Below are 24,490 nucleotides of genomic sequence, written 5' to 3' on the forward strand. Positions count from 1 at the left end.
GGGGTGGGCAGCGGCCAGGGCCCGTGCACAGAGTTTGCACACATCACCCAGGAATGCAGGTCCCGCTCCACTGTGACCAGAACCGTAATCCGGGACCCTTTCGCATGCCCGTTTTGTTCAGAATCAGTAATTCAGGGCCTGGCAGATGAACTAGGGCGGAATGTTACATGGCAGCCAAATCAGGAGATATGAAACATTGTGGGAAAATCAAAGAATCAATCTCTCTCTTCTGCGAAGAAAAAAAAACAACAACCCCGTAGTCCTCCCACATCTCAAAACCTCACACATCCTGTCATCAAATGACAAGGATTCCAGTACGAAACTCGAGCAGCACATGAAAGGGTCTCCAAGGAGTTTGCAAAGCATCTAAAGTGAAATTTTAGAAGGTTTTTTTTTTTTCCCTCTTGTTAAAGAAAATAGAAAAAGGAGGTCTCACGCAAACCATGGCATCTAAATACATGCGGGAAATGGTCTGACTGAGGCCCAAGCCACTCAGACAAGATGGAGTCGGTCGGGCTGGGGTCCAGCCTGACCCTCGGCCATCCCGAGCCCCCGGCGCCCCGCGCGGGCTTGCTCCTGAGGGGTGTGTGGAGGGGGTGCAGCTTACCAGTAGGCCAGGGAAGGGTGCTCCTTCAGGGCTTGAGTGGGAAGCGCAGGCAACTTCTTCAAGTCACTCCTCACCACCTCATTGCTGGAAGAGAGGGAGGGGACAGAGAATGCCAAGGAATGGCTCACCCTCCGTCCAAGAAAGCCACCGCGTGCTCTGGGATCTGACCTGACCCAGGAGCCTTGGTCGAGAGACCCCATATCTGTTCCCTTTGAATGAAAAGTGGGAGGGGGGAGGAAAGGTGCTCCCTTTTAATTAATTTATTTACTAAAGAGGAAAGAGAACACACAGGGTGCAGGGCCCAGCGGCCCTCTCCCATGGGGTGCGGAATAGGGCAGAGCAGACTGCTCACAGGAGGCGGCTACACGGAGCGGGACACAGACCCAGTGCCCCCCGAGTGGCACGAATCTGGGAGAAGAAGGGTCACCAGGGTCCTGTGGGAGAAGCTCCCAGGGATCCGGCAGGGGCTCAAGGGCCTCCGAGAATGGACTGCTTCTCCTTGAGAGCTGTTTCCCTTGCTGACACCCAACGCTAGTTTTCTCGGCTTGGATTGACCACACGCTGGAAACTGTTGTCCAAAATATGACAAGTAACTTTTGCTTTTGATAAGGCCTGTAAATGACTCTGAGAGTGGGAAGTGGATTATCTGGTACCGGTAGGAGGTCCTGGCACCAGAAATCCTTTTCCCCCCAGACTCCCATGTTCTCAGGTTTGAAGGACACTTAAAACTCTTCTGGGTTTTACCCAGTGCCTTTCAGAGCCTTCACTCCAGTCCCCACACTCAGCAGCCCCGCAGCCCCACTGGGCCAGTGCATTTGCCGTTTGTACCCACTCTACCTCCAGACGCAATCCCTGGCCTCCGCCCCGGGGCGGTTTTGGTATTTAGAGGTCCCGCAAGCGTCTCATGGCCCCTGCGAGGCTGGCGGAGGCTCACCCCACAGAGCCCGCCTTGGTCCTCAGTTCTAACTTCTGTGCTCTCACACAAAGCAAGGCAGATTTTGGTCACTGGGACGCTGGGCAATAACATCAGAAGAGCAATGAGTTAGGAGTTCAGTAAATAGATACGGAGGAAGGAGAAGCACAGTCACAGACGGGGAACCCCCGAGGCATCTGCACAGCAAACCCCCCAACACCCATGCTGCTCACCGGAGGACGCGCCCTCCGTGAGATCCCACCCAGCCGGGAATGCCGTCCTCGGCAATGGATCAGCAGCCCCCTGGGGATACCCCGTGCCACTGGGCAAAACCACTCCAATACTTTCAGTTCATCGATGTCGTGACAAAGAAACACACGGATGTTGGCTGGGGACACAGCCGCTCACAGAAAGGGCGTTTCCCAAGTGGAGTGAGAAACGGTGCGGGCGATGTTTGTGAGTCCTTGGCTTTGAACCAACCAACCGGAAGGCTCAACTTGCTACTGCTCGAATCAATAAATCCAAGTATTTCAACTGTTATCACCTAAGTGCTAAGGCAAGGATTTATCAATCAATCACTGAGAAGCTGAAAGTATTTGGGGAGCCCCTGCTGTAGGGAAGTTAGTGCAGGGGATGCAAAAATGATAAGCCACAGTCCTCATCCGAGAGGGGCTCAGGAGTTAGTCGGCAGGCAGGACGTGCGAACAGAAAGGTAACTGAATGTAAGGGCAGCGTTTGATCATGTTGACTCAACGAATTCAGTAGCTCGGAGGAAAGAGAGCCCCCTGGGCTCTTGGGGAAGAGCAAGCTTTGGGGCAGGGTTTGTATGGAGAAAAGGATATTCCTAGGAATAGGACACAGTGGAGTGTGGTGGCAGGTACACTGAGCCAGGAAGATCGACTGGAGTGTGTGTGTGGGGGGGTGGTGAGGGGAAATAAGGCCAACTGCTAGGCAGATTAGGCACAGAATTGTGAGGACCTTCAATACCAGGCTCAGGGAGTTCAAACGCATCCAGTAGGCAATGGTTAGTCCCTGGAGGTTTTCAAACAGCGAAGCTTCCCATGTTCAGGACAATTCAATTCCCAAGCAGAGTTTGAAATTTTTACTCCCACACTATGAAGGCATAGTGTAAAATATTCAGTTCACCAAACCCTGGAGAGCCCAAATGATGAATTTCTGGAGCTTACCTCTCCCCTTTTAAGTACAAGCACCCCGATAACAGGGATTTGAGTCTCTGTAAATATTGAAAAGCACTCTTTGGGGATGAACTTTTACTGGCCAAAGCTGTGGGAGAAGCAGTGAAGCTGAAGCTGGAATTTGGGTTTACTCACACTCATCCCATTTAGAGTATATTTGGGGAAGGAAGGAACTCAAGGAGGAAGGGATTGTCTTACCCACCAAACACTAGTTTGTTGGCAAACAGGTTTCCCCGATGACAATCACAGGCTTGGCTTCCTTGCTGGAGCCTGCAGGGGCTTCTCCAGCTCTCCCCCAGGGCAAGGTTACACAGACAAATATAACAAGAAATCACTAAGGCGTGAAGCCCATCCAAATCCATTACATTCTGGAAGGGATCCATGGCTCTTAATCCTTCCCAAAGGACAACTATGTAGAAATGTTCTATTTGCCTTTCTGCTGTCCGTAAACATCTGCACTAACTTAGAGGTAGTCAGCCCTGTGGAATGATCTGGCCCCGCTCTGTGGCCGTGTATCACACAGTTGCCCCGATGGGAGACCTGGTCACCCCATCTCCAGAGAAGCTAAAACCTAATGAATATGCTAGAAGTTCCCAGCTTCCTCTCTCAGGATCTTCCACTGACTTGGACATCTCCCCCAGAGTTCAGTGCACCTGATAAATGCTAACTTAGAAGACACCCGAAAACAGTTCATGTTTCATTTTTAGAAAAAGAAAAATGGTCTCTTGGAGAGTCATTTGCTAAACTGAGAATAAAACCGAAGTTTTTCTTTTTTTTTAAAGATTTTATTTATTTATTTATTTGAGAGAGAGTGAATGAGAGAGAGAGTGCACACATGAGAGGGGGGAGGGTCAGAGGGAGAAGCAGACTCCCCGCTGAGCAGGGAGCCCGATGCGGGACTCGATCCCGGGACTCCAGGATCATGACCTGAGCCGAAGGCAGTCGCCCAACCAACTGAGCCACCCAGGCATCCCAAAACCGAAGTTTTTCTTATTTTAAACATTAACCAGATTCTTTTTCTTAAAAGACTTATTTATTTATTTGAAAGAGAGAGTGACAAGCAGACTTCCCGCTGAGCAGGGAGCCCGATGCGGGACTCGATCCCAGGACTCTGGGATCATGACCCGAGCCGAAGGCAGACACTTAAATGACTGAGCCACCCAGGTGCCCTGTTAACCAGATTCTATTAAAAACTTTTAGGTAGTTATTAATGTTGCCAGCAAAAAAAGGGGACTCCCGATGCTGCGCCAGTCTTTGGTTTAGGGGGCTTTTTGAGATGATGGGTCTCTCTTCTACCACCTATACTGCTCATCAAACATAGGAAGTTTGAATGATCTACTAAGAAAACTTTCTAAGATTTCTAGGAATACATCAAACAGGGAATTTGCCTGAATAACAGCAACGACAAATTTAACAAAGACACCATAAAGCCAAGGAAGCAAAAATCAAATCTGAGAGCAAATCAGCAAAATCCAGACGGGTTTGTTTTCCTTTAAAAAAGTGAGGAGGGGCACCTGGGTGGCTCAGTCATTAAGCGTCTGCCTTCAGCTCAGGTCATGATCCCAGGGTCCTGGGATCGAGCCCCGCATCAGGCTCCCTGCTCCGCGGGAAGCCTGCTTCTCCCTCTCCCACTCCCCCTGCTTGTGTTCCCTCTCTCGCTGTGTCTCTCTCTGTCAAAATAAATAAATAAAATCTTTAAAAAAAAAAAAGTGAGGAAATACTTTTTCAGGAGATGTCCATAATTTGCGGGACAAATCTGGGGCAAAGAGAACATGCTTAGTGCGGCAGAATTCTTCCTGCATCCAGGGGTTTTGATGCACATGGTACTAAAACACTAAAGAGCACTAAACAGGGAGCACTGCCCTGAAATTCAGAAAAGGCAACACGATGCTCGTGTCACACTAATGTCTCCATGCCTCCCATCATGAAGCTCAAGTTCCCCAGGGGGAGGGACTTCATAAGTAAAAGAGTCCTCATGATCCACAATTCCCAAGTCTGAAAAGCTCTAAGAAATGGACATTTCTTAACCCAATTGGTGGCAAACCTAAACTTTTCACACAAGGCAATGTTTGACCTTTCTCTGTTCCACGTGGTGCACATATCCATGTTCTGGCGCAGGCACGGTAAGAGACGGGGCTCCCGGTGCCCCCCCAGACGCTGACATGGTGTGCAGGAATACCCCGAATCACTGTCTAAAACCTACAAATTTCTGAATTTGGAAACACGGGGACTAAAGTTTCAGACATGCACTCTGGGTCTCAACAACTTTATTCGATGGTACAATGAATCTAGAAACCTCTGAGATAGATTAATAAGGGAAGCTGTGTATTTTTTCTTCTTAAGATTTTATTTATTTGACAGAGAGAGAGAGATAGCAGATAGCGAGAGCAGGAACACAAGCAGGGAGAGTGGGAAAGGGAGAAGCAGGCTTCCTGCCAAGCAGGGAGCCCGACGCAGGGCTCCATCCCAGGACCTTGGGATCATGACCCAAGCCGAAGGCAGACGCCCAACCACTGAGCCACCCAGGTGCCCCTTCTTTGCTGATCTTTAAAAGCCATGCAGGAGGGCGCCTGGGTGGCTCAGTCTGTTAAGCGTCTGCCTTTGGATTTCCCTGATGCTGAGCGATAGTGAGCACTTTTTCATGTGTCTGTTGGCCATTTGGATGTCTTCTTTGGAAAAATGTCTGTTCATGTCTTCTGCCCATTTCTTGATTGGATTATTTGTTCTTTAAGTCAATCAGAGAAAGACATGTATCATATGATCTCACTGATATGAAGAATTCTTAATCTCAGGAAACAAACTGAGGGTTGCTGGAGTGGTGGGGGGTGGGAGGGATGGGGTGGCTGGGTGATAGACATTGGGGAGGGTATGTGCTATGGTGAGTGCTGTGAATTGTGTAAGACTGTTGAATCACAGACCTGTACCCCTGAAACAAATAATACGTTATATGTTAAAAAAAAAAAAAGAGAAGATAGTAGGAAGGGAAAAATGAAGGGGGGGAATCGGAGGGGGAGATGAACCATGAGAGACTATGGACTCTGAGAAACAAACTGAGGGTTCTAGAGGGGAGGGGGCTGGGGGGATGGGTTAGCCTGGTGATGGGTATTAAAGAGGGCACGTATTGAATGGAGCACTGGGTGTTATACGCAAACAATGAATCATGGAACACTACATCAAAAACTAATGATGTAATGTATGGTGATTAACATAACATAATAAAATAAAATTAAACAAACAAACAAAAAGCGTCTGCCTTTGGCTTAGGTCATGATCACATGGTCCTGGGATCGAGCCTCAAATCAGGCTCCATGCTCAGCGGGGAGTCTGCCTCTCCCTCTCCATCTGCCTCTCCCCCTACTCATGCTCTCCCTCTCTCAAATAAATAAATAAAATCTTAAAAAAAAAATGCAGGGAACTATTTCTTTCTCCTTCTTCCTTGTGAACCAAGTTCAAGTCCATGTTATAACAAAGAAAATGAGACACTTGCCAATCTCCTTCCTATCACCTACTTTTTTTTAGGTGTGTAGGGAGGGCTCGAAAAGCTGTAGCTGGGATGTTGTCTGTAAAGGTTCTCCTGGCAACTGTGTGACCATCTGCAGACAAACGGAAGTACCTGCCCGCCCCCCCCCCCCCCCCCCCCCCCCGCCCCGAGACTTCTCTAGCATGGGATTCTAGATTCTAGATTCCAGATTCTAGATCCATGGGCATGGATCATGGATACAGAGGCCACACTGTACAGAGGGGCAAAATTACAAACATTATGAATTATGTGCCTTTATTTCTGATGCTAAGTACTAATATATCTAAGTAAAGATTTTTTTTTCTTCACTAGTGAGTTTGGCTTCCTAGGGTGGTGCAAAACATTTTGTGAGTTCCTAACATAGTTGTAAACTTGTAACATTCAAAACCAGTTTTTAAAAATTTTTGTAAGTCTACAATTGAAGACAATAATCTTATATAGCACAAGAAGAAGCAACTGATGAATTTGCTACATCACCCTTTAGAGTGGGCATCTTAATTTTGAAAAACTGACGTCGTGTTAAAGCCATGAGCTGCTGTGCTATTCACAAGGTCAACTCGAAAAAAGATATTGACATTACATAAAGGCTTCACAAAAGAGACAGCTATCATAATATAAAACCTCCTCCTTACTTTAGATCTAAACCATTCCCACAGGATTTGAAGATTAACATCCTGCAAAATACCCTATCTGAATACTTTTCTATGCTCAGAAAATGTGAATTACACACTTGAAAAGCTCAGTAAAATGGCCTTTTGTGCTTAAAACAAAGATTTCTGTAACAATTTATAACTTTTCCACTTGAACATTTTGTTTCAAATTTTCACAGATTCTCTTCCTTTCAAAAGGCCTTGCCGGCGTGAAAGATTCCGGCTGTTTCTCGCTTAAATCATGGGAAAAACATCACACACCCCTTTCTCTCTCTCTCCTTCTCTCTCCCTTCCTGTGAAATAATATAGGAGAATTATATAAATTTAAATTCTTCCCACAGAAACTCTTCTTTGGGCTGACAGATGTGTTTCAAGCTTAACAGATAAATTTTCTAGAAAGTTTCCAATAGGGACATTTGCAAATTTGGTGTATTAAAGATACTATGAGGTTATATCAGTTATATTCCAAATGTTGACTATTCCAAACACCACTGTCTGAGACTAATTATCTAAGAGTCTCAGCAACTCTATTTGGCTCACTCTATGATTACTACCAGTCTGTTTCTTTCAAGAGGCCAATTAAAAAATTGCTGGAAAACATATGGCCAAATGATCAAATGCCCTAATAATGATTTAAAGCCAAGCTTGCTTTAGTAGTAGTAAAATTTATGGAAATGCAAAGTAATGATATCAGTGGACTGGGAACTGTGATTTACAGACTGGTGCCTTAGATTAATCAACTTTCAACACCGGGCAAGAAAATAACATTGTCATCTTTGTAAAGATAGCAATCTACACTAATGTTTATGTTACTAAAAAAGTCTTTCCGAAGAAAACCAGCTCTTTGTCTTCTTTTCCTGTGGATCTTCTAAAATTCTGCCTTTAACTTATGACTGCCTGAAAGGTCTCGTTCTGGTCTGACAAAAAGGCCCACAAACCTGGAGTTTTCAGACACCAGAGGGCCAAGCTTCATTTACGTTAATGCAGAAATGCTTGTTGAAAAGGCAGAAAAGATTTCAAACAAAAGACAAAAAATCAAGAGGGTATACTTTTTTTGTCACAGAAATTTCATTTTGTCTTTCCAGACTAGTGAACACATGGTCCCACAGTTTACAGAAGATAAAATATTAAAAGGTCATTACTTTTTTTTTTTTTTTGCTTCTAACTATACCCCCAGAGACCTGAGAACATGCAGCTTGTGAAAGTTAAAGGGAATTTTCCAGCACATATAAATACTCCAACACTTCTCCTGAAAGGGAGGGAAAAATCAATTTCCCCTGTGATGGAGGACTGCTCACTCCTTAGTACTGACTGAGTAATGCAATGCTCTGTTTTAGAAAACATTATAATTTCTATTATTAATATCTTATTATTATTATTTTAAGAAATGGAATTAGAAGCCTGTAGGTTGCTAAACGGGACACGGTGAAATTTCTTACCTACTCCTGAACTCTGCTGAGCTAATATTTGGACCTGCATTTCACTTTGTACAGATGTCATATAAACTGACCCCAAGTACTCGATCACAGCTTCACTTCTTTTCCTGTGGTTGCTGTGTTTATTTTGGAACAGAGAGCCTGCAGATGTAGGTTTCCCTTCTCCTGCCCCTTAGGCACATGACAGGCTCGGCAGAACAGGTAAGCAAAATGTGGCCCACAGACCTTTACGTGAAATGTTAATATCAGTGTTTTCCAGGTGCTGTTTGCTTACTGGTCCTGATAAATCTTATACTGGTAGAATCCTGTTTTAATGATTAGCATCAGTACATCTGGTCCTCTATAACAAAGATATTTCCAGGTCCCAACAGACGGCCCAGTGTAACAGAGCTTTACTGATCTGGTTTCAATAAATCTTAACAAAAAATTCTATATAACAGATGTTTTTTCACTAGTCCCTGTTAATGTTTGGATGGTTCTTTATATTAAAGGTAGTGTGATTTGGGCATTTAGTTGTGCTGTTCAGCATTAGCTATTTTTTAATCAATTGACTGATTTGACAAAATGTTTAAGACGATTTTTCTTTCCTTTTCTCGTGGCACCCTTTTGGAAGTATCAAAAGGGCCGATAGAAAGTAAAATGTGAGGTGATTCTCCAAATCAAGATAAGAGACTGGTCACGAGGCTTTTCAGTAAAGGTCCCCTTAGAGAAAAAAAAAAAAATCAAGTTTTTGCATACAATGTAGCAAGAAGTCTTCTGTTAAATTACATCAGAATGTAACTATACAATCTGGATGTCCTGTTCAGTTGATTCAATGAGGTGTTCCGGCACTGACCTTTTTAAGGAAGAGATTATTATTTTACTATAATAACTCAAGGTCTTTTCTTTAATTTTTTAAATAGGAAATATCAGTGTTCAGTGCTCAAACCACTGCAGCGTTTGTGATGCATAAAGTATGTATAAATCACGGGGAGTATTTGTTAGCTGACCAATGTCCAGGAGCGATTATCAAATAAGAACTTTCTGTTTTTAAACAGCGCTGATCCTTCTCAACCTAACATCTGCCTACAGAGCCGCCACGCTTAGCAATTCTTAGGCTATTCAACGGTTTTTAAACAGAAATGCCAACTCTACATTTCCGGATTGTTGATGGACACTCATTTTTGTACACAAACAGACACCAGGAAGGGAAGTACGATTATCATGCTGTGCTAAGGAAAATAATACAAGTGAGAAAATATTATTTTTAGATAAGACCACTTCCTAAACCTTTAATGCTATCTCACAAATCTGTCCCATTATGTTAGAATATGAACATGTATGACACAGATTTCTTCCTACCAGGGACAATGCTTCGTATCTATCTAGACCCCGGTCATTTTCTTTCAGCAATGCTCAACCCAGCATTTCATGGCCAAGTCCAAGAAGACAGGACGGTGAGCATTTCCACTCATTGGAAAGAAAAGGGAGTTATGTAAGAATAAGCCTTCAGGGGTCTGCTGGGCAAAATGAGTCCAAAAGAAGAAACAGAACAGCCTGTGAGGATTTTGATTCTGGGTTGTCCATACACAGTTCTCCTTCTATTAAAGTATATCAGCACTTTTGACTTCTCCTTTTTGTAAAAATAACCCGTTTCCTCTTGTATTTCAAGGAAACTGCTCCCATAATTTGTAGATGTTTAATATTCATTCCCCTCAATGTAATTCATATATATTCACTGACACGTAAATATATAGAATAATAGCACCCCCAGGGGCAAAATAGCCTTCTAGGAAGTTAGATTCAGGACCCTCCGGTTATGAAAGTGTTACTTTGTCTTTCATGTGTGACCATTAGTTAAAAAAGGTTCTTTAGCCTCTAGATTCTAGAATATCCTAGACTTAAGCCCTGGATCATGCCTTATTTAAAAGCCCTCTGCAGGGGCACCCAAGTAGTTCAGTCAGGTAAGCGTCTGACTCTTGAATTCGGCTCAGGTCACGATCTCAGGATCCAGGGATCAAGTCCCGTGTGGGGTTCCACACTCAGTGGGGAGTCTGCTTGGGATTCTCTCTCTCTCCTTCACGCTCTGCTCACACTCTCTTTTTCTCTCTCTCTCTAAAATAAATAAATAAATCTTGAGGTGCCTGGGTGGCTCAGTCATTAGGCGTCTGCCTTTGGCTCGGGTTGTGATCCCAGGGTCCTGGGATCGAGCCCTGCGTCAGGCTCCCTGCTTTGCAGGGAGCCTGCTTCTCCCCCTCCCTCTGCTGTTCCCCCGGCTTGTGCTCTTGCTCTCTCTCTGTCAAATAAATAAACTAAAACAAATAAATGAATAAATGAATGAATAAATAAATAAATCTTAAAAAAAAATTAAAAGCCTTCTGTGGTGTTCTCTGTATTCTAAACCGACATCTCATTTTATTGACACTGTTCAGGAAGACGTATTATATTTACAGGGTATGTATACAAGTCGAGGTCTTCCAGTTAAATACAACTAAGGTGGCACAGCCCTGCATTAATTATTAATAGAGCAAAAGATAACTCTAAAATACTCAATTATGAGAATGGGACATCTAACATGCCTAATGTTCAGCCACCAAACCAAGTATGATCAACGTCAATGTTCTGGGGCTTTCCCTGGGCATAGGTGGGAAGAGGCCCAAACAAGGAATTTAGAATTACTTCTCTTCTTCCCAAACTCCAGGTGGGAAGAGGCCCAAACAAGGAATTTAGAATTACTTCTCTTTTTCCCAAACTCCAGGCCCCGGGAGCCTCCAAACGGGCCTGCTGCAGACACCGGGTGTTTATCAGGGCACCCCACATAATAGATCACCTCCACCTTCCATGATGGGAGTGCTAGGCTGGCAGATAAACTGACCTCTGGGCTAAGTTGTCTGACCTCTCCCTCCCCTGGCGGCTAGTTCTCTCGCCAGACAGCTGGGGACAAACAAACCGAGAGGCAGCGCTTTGACAAATGAAGCTAAAGCAGGATCCTTTGTTTCCCTGAGGCCCACAAGCTGGCATTCCACACGCTCATTAGGGGGCCATGAATTACTGGGAGGCCAGGCCTACACATCCTCCTCCTTGGCAATCCCTGTGGCCACACGTTCCCATGATCTGGGGGGCCAGACTCCGCTGGTCCCAGTTCACATTCCATCCTGTCAGGGGACTCTCAAAAATAAATAATATTTACAGCAGAGTTCAGAGCTCGTGAAAGCCAAGGGGAGAAAAGTACCTTCAGAGAATCCACTGGACCTGTGGTTGTTAAAACGATTTTTCATGAGACCAGAAACCTTTGTAAGTATAATGACCCTGCACTTATCAACCCCCCCAATTCCAATGCTAAATGAAGGGCATAAAAAAGTAACAACTATAAAAAACAGGATATCTTCAGGATATAGAAAATGTTTCATTCAACAAATTTGGTCAATTGTCATTGGCCACCTACAATGTTTAAGGTCTCCAGCTCAGGCTGTAAAACAGCCTTAGTTTTAAAAAAAAATTGACTATCTCTGCTTTATAGCAAGAACTTGGGAAGTCTAAATAAAAGGGGCCTGGAGGTCTCCTTATGCAAATATTCAAACTGAGCTGAAGGGACTAATTTTAGAATCCGGGGTAAGCACACTGCAACTCACCAGCTAGATCCAGCCCTCTGCCTGTTTTTATATGGCCCACAAGCTAAGAATGGCTTTTACATTCTTTAAATGGTTAGGGAAAAAAAAAAATCAAAAGAATAGTATTTCATGATACAAGAAAATGTATACAGAATTCAGATTTCCAAGTTTATAAATAAAGTTTTATTGGAACACTGTTACGTTCATTTATTTACCTACTGTCTATGGCTGCTTTTACATTTGCAAAGGGAGAGCTGAGTAATGACAACAGAGATTGTAGGGCCTGCAAAACCCAAGATATTTACGTTACAGATCAAATCCACCAAAGCATGAGAACACACACAAGTTCCTTCAAGGAGTAGAGGCAGGATTTGTTTTTCTTTTTAATGCCAATTTTGCTAATTTCCTATCGATAAGCCAGAATGCTACGCCCTGACACTCTGTTTTCTTGGATCTTTAGACCCTGATTCTAACACACAGGCTATCCCAGACATCTCTCAGGGAGTTCAGTAACACAGAATACCAGGAGTCACGTCTGTCTTTGAGCAGACAGTCCTGTTGGTGGGGGGCCCCCCTCCCTATTCTGTACAGGCTCCAGTCGCGATCATGAGAAACTGAGAGGAAGTGCAACCACATGGGGTGGCAGGCGATGCCTCAGGGAATGAACGGCAAGACTGAAGCTGGCATTTCTACGGGGTTAATAAGCAGCCCACAGTGTCCCCAGTGGTTAAGTGTTGACATTCTCTCCAATGTACTATCTAGAGAAGGAAGAAAAGTAGAAGCGGAGGACTGTAATACTTTTATGAAGGAAATCTCCCTATGGGATAGCATTTGTCCTCTGGAGGGTCAGGGGACTAAAAATGAGAGAGAGAAAAAAAGATATCCACATCACAGGGTTATCTGAAGCCCTATTCACACCAGAGTGGTGATTCCCGACTCCATGGACACACTTGGGCAACCTGACAACCCTCTAGACAATGGCCATGGGTGACACTGGGTGCGACTCTCAGCTTTTAGTCACCTCTAGGCTTTTCATTTAGTACAGAAGATCCTCCTCGCTATTATTACGTTTCCTCTGCCTGAGGTAGTTGGATCTCATCATTAATATATAATATGAAAGCACTGTCCTCCTACAAAGGATCCAAAGAATAATTTCTTTTAATAGAGATGTAACAGAGCACATGACCCCCCAAAAATAACAAAACCAAAAAACCCCCCAACCTTTTGTAAACTCACCTAGAAAAATCTCCCTTTGCCTCCTGTAGAAGAAAAAAAGTCAACGTCAGTGAAACGTTCCAGCCCAGTGTGCCAGACTTTCAAACACATTCCCTGGTCACGACAACTTCTCTACTGAGGAAGCTCAGCTTACTACTTCTGTTGTCCTATCTGCTACAGGAAGCCGACGAGGAAAGACCAGGCGTTTGCCACCTGAATCCGAGACACTAAATTACACTTTAGAAAGTTATATACAAAGAAAGCGATTCATAATGGCAAAACGCACATTTCGCCTTCTCGGACCCTGGTTTACCTTTTTCTAGTTTAAAGATTCGGAGTCGGAAGGTGTGTCTGGGTAGAGCTGTCTCTGTCTCGAGTTAATTGTGTTGTCGTGTACTGCGGGCTCCTCGATTACACTACAGAGGAACCATGGAAACTTCAATGAATCTAGCACCAGGCCTTGAATATGGTAGTCGTTCAATAAAGCTTTCTGGGAGAAATAAATTAATGACCTCCTTTCAATTCATCTTGCCAGTGAGACTAATTTGTCATTGTTGCTAATTTTCATTGATAACTCTTTTACGCATAAGCTAACGGTCTCTCCTTGCCTTTCCATGCGGTATGAAATGATTCTCTTGACAATTAATTCTGCTATTGACTTGGCTTTCTCCAGAGCGGGGAGGGCACCAAACCTGAAGAAAATGGAGTCACTGAATGATCTCAGTTTCCCCCAGACTCAAATGATATAGACACAGTTTTCCTTTGCAGAGAGACACCATCATAAAACTTGGGAATACCAGAAGCTCCTATTTACTGCTACGGCGTAGCTCCTTCCTGTTAGTGCTACAGATAATGAAGATGATGAATAGGGAGAGGATGTGGCAGCTAGCTGTGGATGCTAAATCTTATTCCTGTCTCTTCTGGGTCTGGCTCTGGGATGCACAGATGACGGAGAACAACCTACCTGTAAAATATAGGAGGCCAATTCAAATACCACCTCACTGTCAACGTCGATCAGCTCCTGAAAGGAAAAATCAACAAGGAAGGTAAGTTTGGTACTTTTACTGATTTCTTCACAACATCTCCTTAAAAAAAGGCCCGGTCTTCCTTTTCTGAGCTATCCCCCAGAATCTCAAACCCTCAGAATATCTGTGGTCTGAATGACTTGACCCCAAATGCTCCCTGACATCCCATTCACGGCTTTTAGCCAGAAGGGACCCAGTGGTCCTGGGCCTTCTCAGTCACCTCAAAGGCCTTATCTTTTAAATCTTGAGAAATCAGGTTGTGGGCCAGTCCCGAGTGTTTTACAAATTTGTTAATCTGGTTCATCAATGGAGTAAGGTTACTTGATATCCAATTGTGTTTTCTTTGTAAACTCTACCTTAGAACCAGGAGTAAGGCTTTATTGAAGGAAAAAAAAAAAGTCGTAACAGGATTGTAACTCTTCAAATTAAAAGGAAATGAAACTAAAAATACAGTTTCTCATCGCAATGGCCTCATTGCTTCAAGCACTCACAGCTGGATGTAGCTGTTGTCTACCACGGGTTTGGAGCAGATACGGGGCACTTCCGTCATTGCAGAGTGTTCTTTAGACCAGCATTGCCACATCATCTAAGTTTATTTATTTATTTTTTATTTTTTTAAAGACTTAATTTATTTATTTGTCAGAGAGAGCGAGCACAAGCAGGGGGAGCGGCAGGCAGAGGGAGAGGGTCCCCGCTGAGCAGGGAGCCCGATGCGGGGCTCCATCCCAGGACCCTGGGATCTGACTGAGCCACCCAGGTGCCCCACAGAGTCTAAGTTTAAAAATGCTTCTTTCCTATTCCTTCTTTCCTTAAATATTTAATCATGGGGTGCCTGGGTGGCTCAGTCGTTAAGCATCTGCCTTCGGCTCAGGTCATGATCTCGGGGTCCTGGGGTCGGACCCCACATCGGGCTCCCTGCTCCGCGGGAAGCCTGCTTCTCCCTCGCCCACTCCCCCTGCTTGTGTTCCCTCTCTGGCTGTGTCTCCCTCTGTCAAATAAATAAAATCTTTTTTAAAAAAAATATTTAATCATGATCTATGGATATGGTCTTAAAAGGACATAAACCTCTCCGTGGTTTTTGAAAAAAAAATCTAATACATATATATTTCAATATGTATATAGTTCATATCTGTTTTCTAAACACCTATTTAAGGTGTAATTGATACACAAAAACCCTGCATGTTTAATATATACAATTTGAGGAGTCAGGCCGTGTGCAAACATCTGTGACATCGTCACCACGCTGAAGGTAATAAACATATCCATCACCTCCAGAAGTGTCTTCGTGTCCCTTTATGTGTGTGTGTGTGTGTTTACCACGTGGTACAAAACACTTAACACGAGATCTACCTCTTCACAGATTTTAAGTGCATGACACTGTATTGCCATATACAGTTTAGATCTTAAAAACAGAGGGAACTCTGGGGCGCCTGGGTGGCTCAGTCGATTAAGTGTCTGCCTTCCGCTCGGGTCATGATCCCAGCATACTGGGATCGAGCCCAGAGTGGGGCTCCTTGCTCAGCGGGGAGCCTGCTTCTCCCTCCCCCTTTCCCTCTGCTGCTTCCCCTTCTTGTGCTCTCTCTCTCTCTGTCAAATAAATAAGATCTTAAAAAAAACAAACAGAGGGAACTCTGGAGTCCATTAGCACAGAAAAATAATAAACAAATGAACTAATGTACTTCTGTTTTGAAACTTCAGTAGAAATGTCCATTTTTTTCTTTTTCTCTCTCTCGTATCACTAGATGCTACAGCGGATGATGGGACCACAGCACGTCAGAGCTAAGCGAGGCTTCGACGACACCAGCTAGCCCAGCCCTCTGCTTTTATTGGGATCAGAAATCCAAAAATGTCAAAGGACTCTCCCAAAGCCACAAGGCCTTAAGAGGAGGCTGGAAACAATCCTGCAACCTCTTGTCTAGCAGGTGACCTCCCGGAGTGCATGCATTCGCCTAAGTCAATAAGGATTCAGGGGTTATCACCTGACATTTGTTAGAATGGCTATTATCAAAAAGACAAGAAATTGCATGTGTTGGCGAGCATGTGGAGAAAAAGGAACCCTTGTGCACTCTTGGTGGGGGTGTAAAGTGGGGCAGCCTCTACAGAAAACACAATGGAGGTTCCTCAAAAAATTAAAAATAGAAATAGCCTATGACCCAGCAAGTCCACTTCTGGGTACTTGTCCAAAGGAAATGAAAACACCAACTCGAAAAAAGATCTTCACCCCCCTGTTCACTGCAGCATTATTTATGACAGCCAGCTGTAAACATGCAAATAACCTGTGTCCATCAACTGATGAATGGATAAAGAAAATGTGGGATAGACACACTATGGAATATTACTCAGTCATAAAAAAGGACGAAATCTTGCCATTGGAACACCATGGATGGATCTTGAAGGCATTATGCTAAGTGAAATAAGCCAGACAGAGAAAGACAAGTATTATATGATATCACTTATACGTGGAATCCAAAAGAAAGAAAGAAAATTCAAATTCATAGATACAGAGAACAGGTTGGTGGTTGCCAGAGGTGGGGGGGTGGCAGTGGGAGAAGTGGGTAAAGGGGATCAAAAGGTACAAACTTCCCAGTTTATAAAATAAGTAAGTCCTGAGGATGTAATATACACCACAGTAACTATAGTTGTTATTATACCGTATATTTGAAGGCTGTTAAGAGAGGTAGATCTTGAAAGTTCTCATCATAAGAAAAAAAATGTATATGTGGGGTGATGGATACTAACTAGACCTACTATGGGAATCATTTCACAAGGTACACAAATATTGGATCATTATGTTGTACACCTGAAACTACTATGTCAATTCTATTTCTGGTAAAAAAAATAAGGACTTGGTCTCAGCCAACATGTTCTCAGAACTGTATCTATCATCAAAGTTAGCTAAAACTAGAGTTACTTTTCCCTTGAATTATAAACCAAACTCATGGTTTTCTAATTAATTTCTTTTTGTGGTCCACAACTGGATCACGGAATTCAAAACAACACACTCAAGCAAGCCTGTATCTTTTGAAGGAGGGATCTCATTTGGGCTCTTTCAGGCTCAGTAATTACAAAGATGGATAATCATATTTGCTCCCGAACCACCTTAGAAGTGTGGGCTAAGAGAACCAAGGAGAGAGCAGATGGAAGAATCGGGCACAATAATTCTTTATGCGTAACCAGCCGAGAGAGCTTTACGGCCACCATAATTGATATAGACTGTCAGGGCTGGGAGACAGAGAATGCGTGCAATTGCCCTTCGGGGATTACCAGATCCCATCAGAATGTAAATCATTTAACAGTGTACAAATTAACAGGAACACTGTCCAGGGTTTCCACAATGGCCCATTTCTACTCACACGCCGTTCCTTTCCATTCCCACCAAGGACATGCTGAGCGCTCACGCGCACAGTCCCGTACGGGGATGTGTGCTCTCCTGTCAAACATTTACACCCACAGTGCAGCTAATGGTCGATGGCGGGCTAATCGTTAACCTTCAAGGAGAGGCTTATAAGTAGCATGCAACTCAAAACCAGCCATCAGGAACAACCCTTTTAAGTGTGAACATAGCTTTTAGTTCATTATTTGACTCATCTGCTAAATGAAAATGTACCGGGGGGGGAGGGGCAGGTTAGCAAAGGCAGAGGAAGGTCTTTGAAAATTTCATTTTATTTTATGCAGCCCGTTATAAAGTTCCAGGAGAGTCTGTCAGAGATGAACCTGGTGGTGAACGTGAACTGGAACGTGCCATTATTCAGAGTCAAACCTACCAAAAATGCATGATTCAAGGCCTGCCCCGATTTACCCAAGTTCTCCCTCACCGCACCCATCCTCAGGGTAACTGGGCACCCTCACCCTTCAACTGGGGTGAGTTTTCACCTTCTCCGACCTTGACTGTCTCCCAGGGAAGATATTAAAAAAACAGGGCGAGTCAAAACGTGGCCAGGAAGAGGGAAAAGGATTAAAGACTGAAGTGGCTCAGACAGCGTGCATGCTTACACAACCCGATGGAAGAGAGCTGCATCATTACTTCTTCCCATCTCTAGTTAATATTGACTGAGCTCCAGAATCGTCTTGCTGTCTGCCCTCAGAGGAGTCAGCCCAGACATCTAAATGGTGTGTGGAAGAACCAATGCAGGAATGTGGGAGGACATGTTCCGAACTGTGAAGAACATTCGTTCCTACCGTGCAGCCTCTACCCCATTCCCCGACGTCTCCTGCTCACAATGCGCTCCCCCCACTTTGACACCTGGCCCTCCCAGGGGGATTTAATCTTTAAAATCCACTGCGATGCAACAGCGTTCGAGACTTTCTGCCCACACCACACGTTTCCTCTTGTGCCTCAAAACCTACAAGCTGGGGGCGCCTGGGTGGCTCAGATGGTTAAGCGTCTGCCTTTGGCTCACGTCATGATCCCAGGGTCCTGGGATCGAAGCCCTGCATCGGGCTCCTTGCTCGAAAGGGAGCCTGCTTCTCCCTCTGCTTATGCTTGCTCTCTCTCTCTCTCTGACAAATAAATAAAATCTTAAGAAAAAAAAAAAAAAAACAACCTACAAGTTGAGTTTCCCGAGTGGAGGGGTGGATAGATGTTTCCATCTTTCCATCTATCCTCCCCTCCAGTCACACATGATGTTGCCACCTAACCATCCAAAAGACAACTCTGCCTTATTCTTACATGACTTCTCTGGCAATCCAGAGGTGGTATCTTTCACGAGTCTCTGCTCCAGCAGAGAAAATAAGCTACACGAGACGACAAAGAGGGCATGCCAAGTCGGCGCTGGGTTTTCCCTAGCTGAGGACAGCATGGGACGGGGGAGTGGGAGAAGACCCGTCAGGGAAGAGCTGTAGGTGTTGCCCAGCTGGCCTGACCCAGAGGCCAGGGTATGACCCTCCTCTGTGCCCCTGAGGCTCTCAGAGCCACTGGAGAGGCACATCTTCGGGGTGTTTGCTGAGCTCCAATCTTGCCTGGGAATCCAGGGTGGTCTGATGGGCACGTAAGAACTTTACCTTAGATGCACGGGTATGAAGAAGGTGCTGGTAGAAGGGAATGTGATGCCTTCTGGTTATTACGGCCATTCGGGGTGTACTCTGGGCATCTGTTTTACTTACTACTGAGTAACATGTTTGGCTTTCTTTGATCTTTTGAAAAATGCCACGGAAAGACAAAACGTGGCTATCCGCAGGTGTGCGCTTGGACGCTCAGAGCAGGGTTGGGGAGGATGGCCCCACTTCCTCCCACTCAGCATTGTTTGATCCCAGGTGATTCACTAGCCGAGAGAAGAGGCCTGAGGTCATTTATCAGCAGTGTAACTGTGAACAATATTCTCAGAAAGATTTCCATCTGTGGGTCTCCAAGAGTTCCAAATAAATGGCCCCAGGAGAACCGTGAGCGGCAGGTGTTAAAGACTTTTTCCAAAAGTACCGAGCACTGGAGGTCCTCTTCACGATCCCCTTGCTCTGAGGGGCTTGGTGGTGGTCTTCACACAGCTCCGGGATCTTAATGAAAAGCATTCCTCCGTGGTCGGATTTGAACAACAGAAATTCCAATTTTCCACATAAGATGAATAAGATAATTGTAACAGAAAACGTGATTAACCACCATACGATAGGTTGACAAGATTTCAGTGAGGATGATCTATACCAAGTCCATCCAGAACAATTTGCAGAGTCAGCCCAAGGGTTTTCTCAGTCAACCCTCACCAACCGCTACCACCCCTCTTCTTACCACAAAATGCCTAAAGATTACAGTTTCTTGCCATCCTCCTTAAGATCATTTCTACCCTCTCTGGAAAGTTCCAGGTTCTAGTTCCCATCCCCCAACAGCTCTGGGACATTGAATGAATCAACGGATCTCCTCGAGTTTCATTTTCCTCATCAGGAGAAAGGGGATAACGATTTCTTTTCCAATTATTTTACTGAGTTTGGTGAGGACACGGAGGGGTGATCTGGAAACCCCAAGACACACTACAAACATCCTGGTTGTAGTATTTATTTGGGCACACGGGGGTTTGTAATCTGACCTCCCCAGTGTTGCCTCTGTTCTTGAGCACTGTTGAGTATTTATAGGAATCGTTGGGAAGACATATTTTTTTAAAGAGGAGGACAGCATTGTGTGGGTGTGTGTCTACGAGTGTGAGTGTATCATCCAAGTGGCCCTGATGCCCAGAGTTGGCCTCCCTGTGCCTGTATACGTACCCCAGGTCATTGCACAACCCATAATGGCAGCATGAAGATGCCTCGAGCAAACCTGGGTTGCGGTGAGGGACAGGACCGACTCGGTCTTGCACAACCGTCTTCCTTAGCCCTTTGCCAGTGTTTCATCAGTCAAGTTACTTCATGTTTGGCTGATGAGCCACTGGGGTACATGCCACTCAGGCCGGGCGCCCATGCTCTCACTTTGTGGCACAGTGATTCCTCCTGCTGTCTCCTGTTTGCAGCCCGGGCCGTGACCCCGGGGAGTCTCTCTTGTAGAGGTCACAGGCACCACCAAGATGATGAGCCCAAGTGAATTTATTTCTAGAATTGAAAACAAAAGTCCCTCTCTGTCCTTTTTTTCCTCCCACCCCCTGTCATATGAGCACACACACTAACCCTGTAATAATCAAACTAAGAGATAAGGACTAGGATTCTGAAGGTCTGAGACTAAGACTTATGTTGGGTCCTTTGTCCTGTGGGGCCTGATTTGCGGGCTTTGTTTCTCTCATCTTCAGATGAGATGATACAATCTGCTCACTAGCAAAGCTCTTTGAAGATCTTGGATAAAGACCACTTACTTCAATTTCAGCAAGAGTGATGGTGTTTCGCCCTACATAGCAAATGTGGCCCAAGGATGCTTATTTAAATTTCAGTAACATGGGAGGTTCCCAGACCAATGTGGACATCTCAGAAAAGAAGGAGCAAGACCCCCAGCCCACATAAAGCAGGAATTTTAAGTTTTTCTTTTCTTTTTTTTTTAAACTGATTTTTTTTTAAAATTTCGATTATTTATTTGAGTGAGAGAGAATGAGAGATAGCACGAGAGGGAAGAGGGTCAGAGGGAGAAGCAGACTCCCCGCTGAGCAGGGGCCTGATGCGGGACTCGATCCCGGGACTCCAGGATCATGACCTGAGCCAAAGGCAGTCGCTTAACCAACTGAGCCACCCAGGCGCCCAAGCTTTTTCTTTTCTGACATGATCTGCTCTCAGTGGGTACATGCAGGCACCAGACTTGCTAATTTCATAGGAAATACACAAATCCTTGCTCCCTGGGATTGGAAAGCAATCTATTAAGAACAATTTCCTGAGCATTGTCTATATGCCTAGTTCAGTGATAGGTCATGGAAGGTGATCACAAAAATTCACTCTGAAGAACGCTCATGCCAACTTTCCCTCCAACCCAAAGAGGGACACTGCGGTCCATCTTTAGATGGTGATCATGTGTTCTATTTCTTTGGTTATCATTGTTGGACAGGATAAGCGTTGAGATCAAGCATTTAAGTGTGACATATATATTTAAGAGTGGATGGTCAATCCCATATTATCTTTGGAATTCCTTCTTCTTAAAAATTTTTAAATTTAAATTTTTAAATTGTTAAATTTTAACATTTTATGACCTAGCACTTGTGGTTTGCAAGACTTTTGAAAATCATTGTGGTGACTAATTTTTGACAGCAATTTCCCTTTATCAGTGGAGAGAAGGCAGGAATAAGTCCCGTAGCCCAAAGGTGGGGCAAGAGCTGAGATCAGAATCTATATCCACCTAATCACTCCCATCGGGTGGGACAAGCCCACCGCCTCCTGCGGGGCTGGCCTATGGGCTTCTTCAGTTTGGCATGGGAATCCACTTCTAAAGACAGAAGCCTTGGCAGGAGTGCTCTGCTTTCTTGTGTGATTTTCCAGGAAACACACAACATCAAGGGTAGACTTCCCATGGGAGTTTCCCACCGAACAAGACACACATTTCTAAATGAGTTCTATCCATCCCCTGGTCATAAATGTTCTTTCCTCGTGAGTTAAAACACATCAGAGGGGCGCCTGGGTGGCTCAGTTGGTTAATAAGCATCTGCCTTCGGCTCAGGTCATGATCACAGGGTTCCTGGATTGAGCCCCGCATCAGGCTCCCTGCTCAAGGAGGAGTCTGTTTCTCCCTCTCCCTCTGCCCCTCCCCCTGGCTCATGCTCTCTCCCTCTCTTTCCCTCTCTCTGTCAAATAAATAAATAAAATATTAAAAAAAAAAACCACATCAGAAATGCTGTTGAGCATGCAGCTGTGTGGGGTGTCAGGGACCCCCATTCTGTACCTCATCCTGCTCCACTTAAAGTTCACGCTTAGAACCCTGTTCTCTCGTGACCATATTCTAATCCTCGGCAACTTGGATTGATTATGACTATATTTTCCTGCTCTTTTTGCACAAAACACGGGACTGTAAAGTATAAAGCAAGGGGATATGAGGGAGAAACCCACTGGGTCATGGGTTCTGCCTTCTGGTGAAGAAAGAGTGGAAGGCAGGAAGGTGGTGCTCCTAGTCTGGGGAAAATGACAAACAGAACAAAACAAAATGAAACATCTTTCCTCACTTTTCTGCTGTTGAAAAGGTCAGAGGTTTGTTCTCTGAAGAAGATGAACAGGAAGCTGGAATGAGGCCCCCATCAAAAGCACCAGGATTAGAAAGGGAGTCTATTCCCCAAGTGGAGGGGTTCCCTCCCCTACCCTGGAAGTGGAGGACGGGCCCAGACAGGAAGTGGGAAGATTCTCCTCTGGAGAGAATGAAGAGCCACGACAAAGGACACCCAAACACTGCCATTCAGGCTTCCTACTGAAAGAACCAGCTTGCCAGTGGATCGGTCCCTAGGGCTATCCACCAGGAGACCACCCCCTCCCAGGCGCCTCACTCTTCTACATGGATGGATAGACCAAGATCAACAGACGATTGAGGCAAGTCTCCTACATGAAAGACAGAGACCAAACTAGGAAATACACAGGCAGGAAAAAAAAAAGAACCGAAAGGAAACAGAAAGGACACAGAACGTGCATAATTAATACTGAAACAATAAAAGAATGTTAAATTTAAAGGCAGTAACAGGATAAGAGACAATACAATGTATACATGTAACGCAAAGGTTAAAAAGCCAATAGAGATTAAACATCATATTGATGAAATCTTCCAGGAAGTAGAATAAAAAGAGGGAGATGGAAAATAGGAGATATAAGGTATCAAAGCAGGAGGCTGTGCCCAGCATCTAATTAACAGGAGTTCCATAGGGAGAGCACAGAGAAAACAGAGGAGACATCATCAAAGAAATAGTACAGAAAAATCTCCCAGAGCTGAAGAAGAATACCAATCTCCAGCCTAAAAGTCCCCAATGAATACACAACCTAGCGGATTTACAAAGACCCATTTCAGGGCGCCTGGGTGGCTCAGTTGGTTAAGCGACTGCCTTCGGCTCAGGTCATGAGCCTGGAGTCCCAGGATCGAGTCCCGCATCGGGCTCCCTGCTCGGCAGGGAGTCTGCTTCTCCCTCTGACCCTCCCCCCTCTCATGCTCTCTCTCTATCTCATTCTCTCTCAAATAAATAAATAAAATATTAAAAAAAAAAAAAGACCCATTTCAAGGCATACCGCCCTAAAATTTCAGATGAAGAGGAATAAAGAGGAAATCCTAAAAGATACCATGGGTGGTGGCAGGAGAGGGGGAGAGGGTCCGCATACAATGTACAGCACAGCAAACTTCTCCGGAGCAAACTCTAAAGCAACACCTTTGATATTCTGAGAGATGTCTTCATTCGGTATTTCCATATCTACTCAAACTATCGATCTGATATAAAGGTAGCAGAAAGACTTTTTCAGATATGCAAGGACCCTAACACTGCACTTCCCATATGCACTTTCCCTGGATTTATTGGGAGGATGCTCTCCAGTGAAACAACGGCATAAAACAAAACACAGGGAGACTCGGGATCCAGGAAACAGAGGACACACTCCAGAGCTGGGTGAGGGACTGACGGGATGGGGAAGGGGGTCCGGTGCTGAGGGCTGCGGACGAGGCCAGGTCCAGACTGGAGTGAGAGGATGGACGGTGGCTACAGGGAGGTCCCAGGACAAACTACAAAGGAGGCAACAATAAAAACCAAACCAAAGAGAGGAATGGATGAATTACTCGATGCATTTGGAAATCGACGTGCGCATTCATTTGGGAGTCTGTAGGAGGTCTTGGGAAAAAAAATGATGGGCCCATAGAAACTAAACAAGTAACAGCAAGGCAATTATTACCTTTAGGTAAAACGAGGGGTTGTCTAAAATGGGAATCACAACCAGAGGATGCTGCTTGGATTAGTCATACTAATGTAATGCTGTCGGCTGTGGGCT

The 24,490-nt window shown here is 44.8% G+C and overlaps 1 protein-coding gene across 4 annotated transcripts in view; it reads right to left on the reverse strand.

The window, feature by feature from the left end:
- Nucleotides 1-24,490, reverse strand: part of FRMD4A (FERM domain containing 4A) — a 319,871-nt gene that overhangs the window by 99,989 nt on the left and 195,392 nt on the right. For all 4 annotated transcript variants that reach the window (XR_004301957.1, XM_032425609.1, XM_032425608.1 and 1 more), the window contains 3 exons: nt 14,092-14,148; nt 13,149-13,171; nt 608-691 (listed from right to left, as the gene is read on the reverse strand). Coding sequence is in view for 1 of the 4 variants with exons in the window: in XM_032425610.1 (XP_032281501.1) it covers nt 608-691; nt 13,149-13,171; nt 14,092-14,148 (164 nt within the window). In the remaining 3 variants the exon portion in view is untranslated. The remainder of the gene's footprint in view (nt 1-607; nt 692-13,148; nt 13,172-14,091; nt 14,149-24,490) is intronic.

This window comes from Phoca vitulina, unplaced genomic scaffold, assembly GCF_004348235.1.
Source record: "Phoca vitulina isolate PV1807 unplaced genomic scaffold, GSC_HSeal_1.0 scaffold33, whole genome shotgun sequence".
In the NCBI taxonomy this organism is placed as follows: domain Eukaryota; kingdom Metazoa; phylum Chordata; class Mammalia; order Carnivora; family Phocidae; genus Phoca; species Phoca vitulina.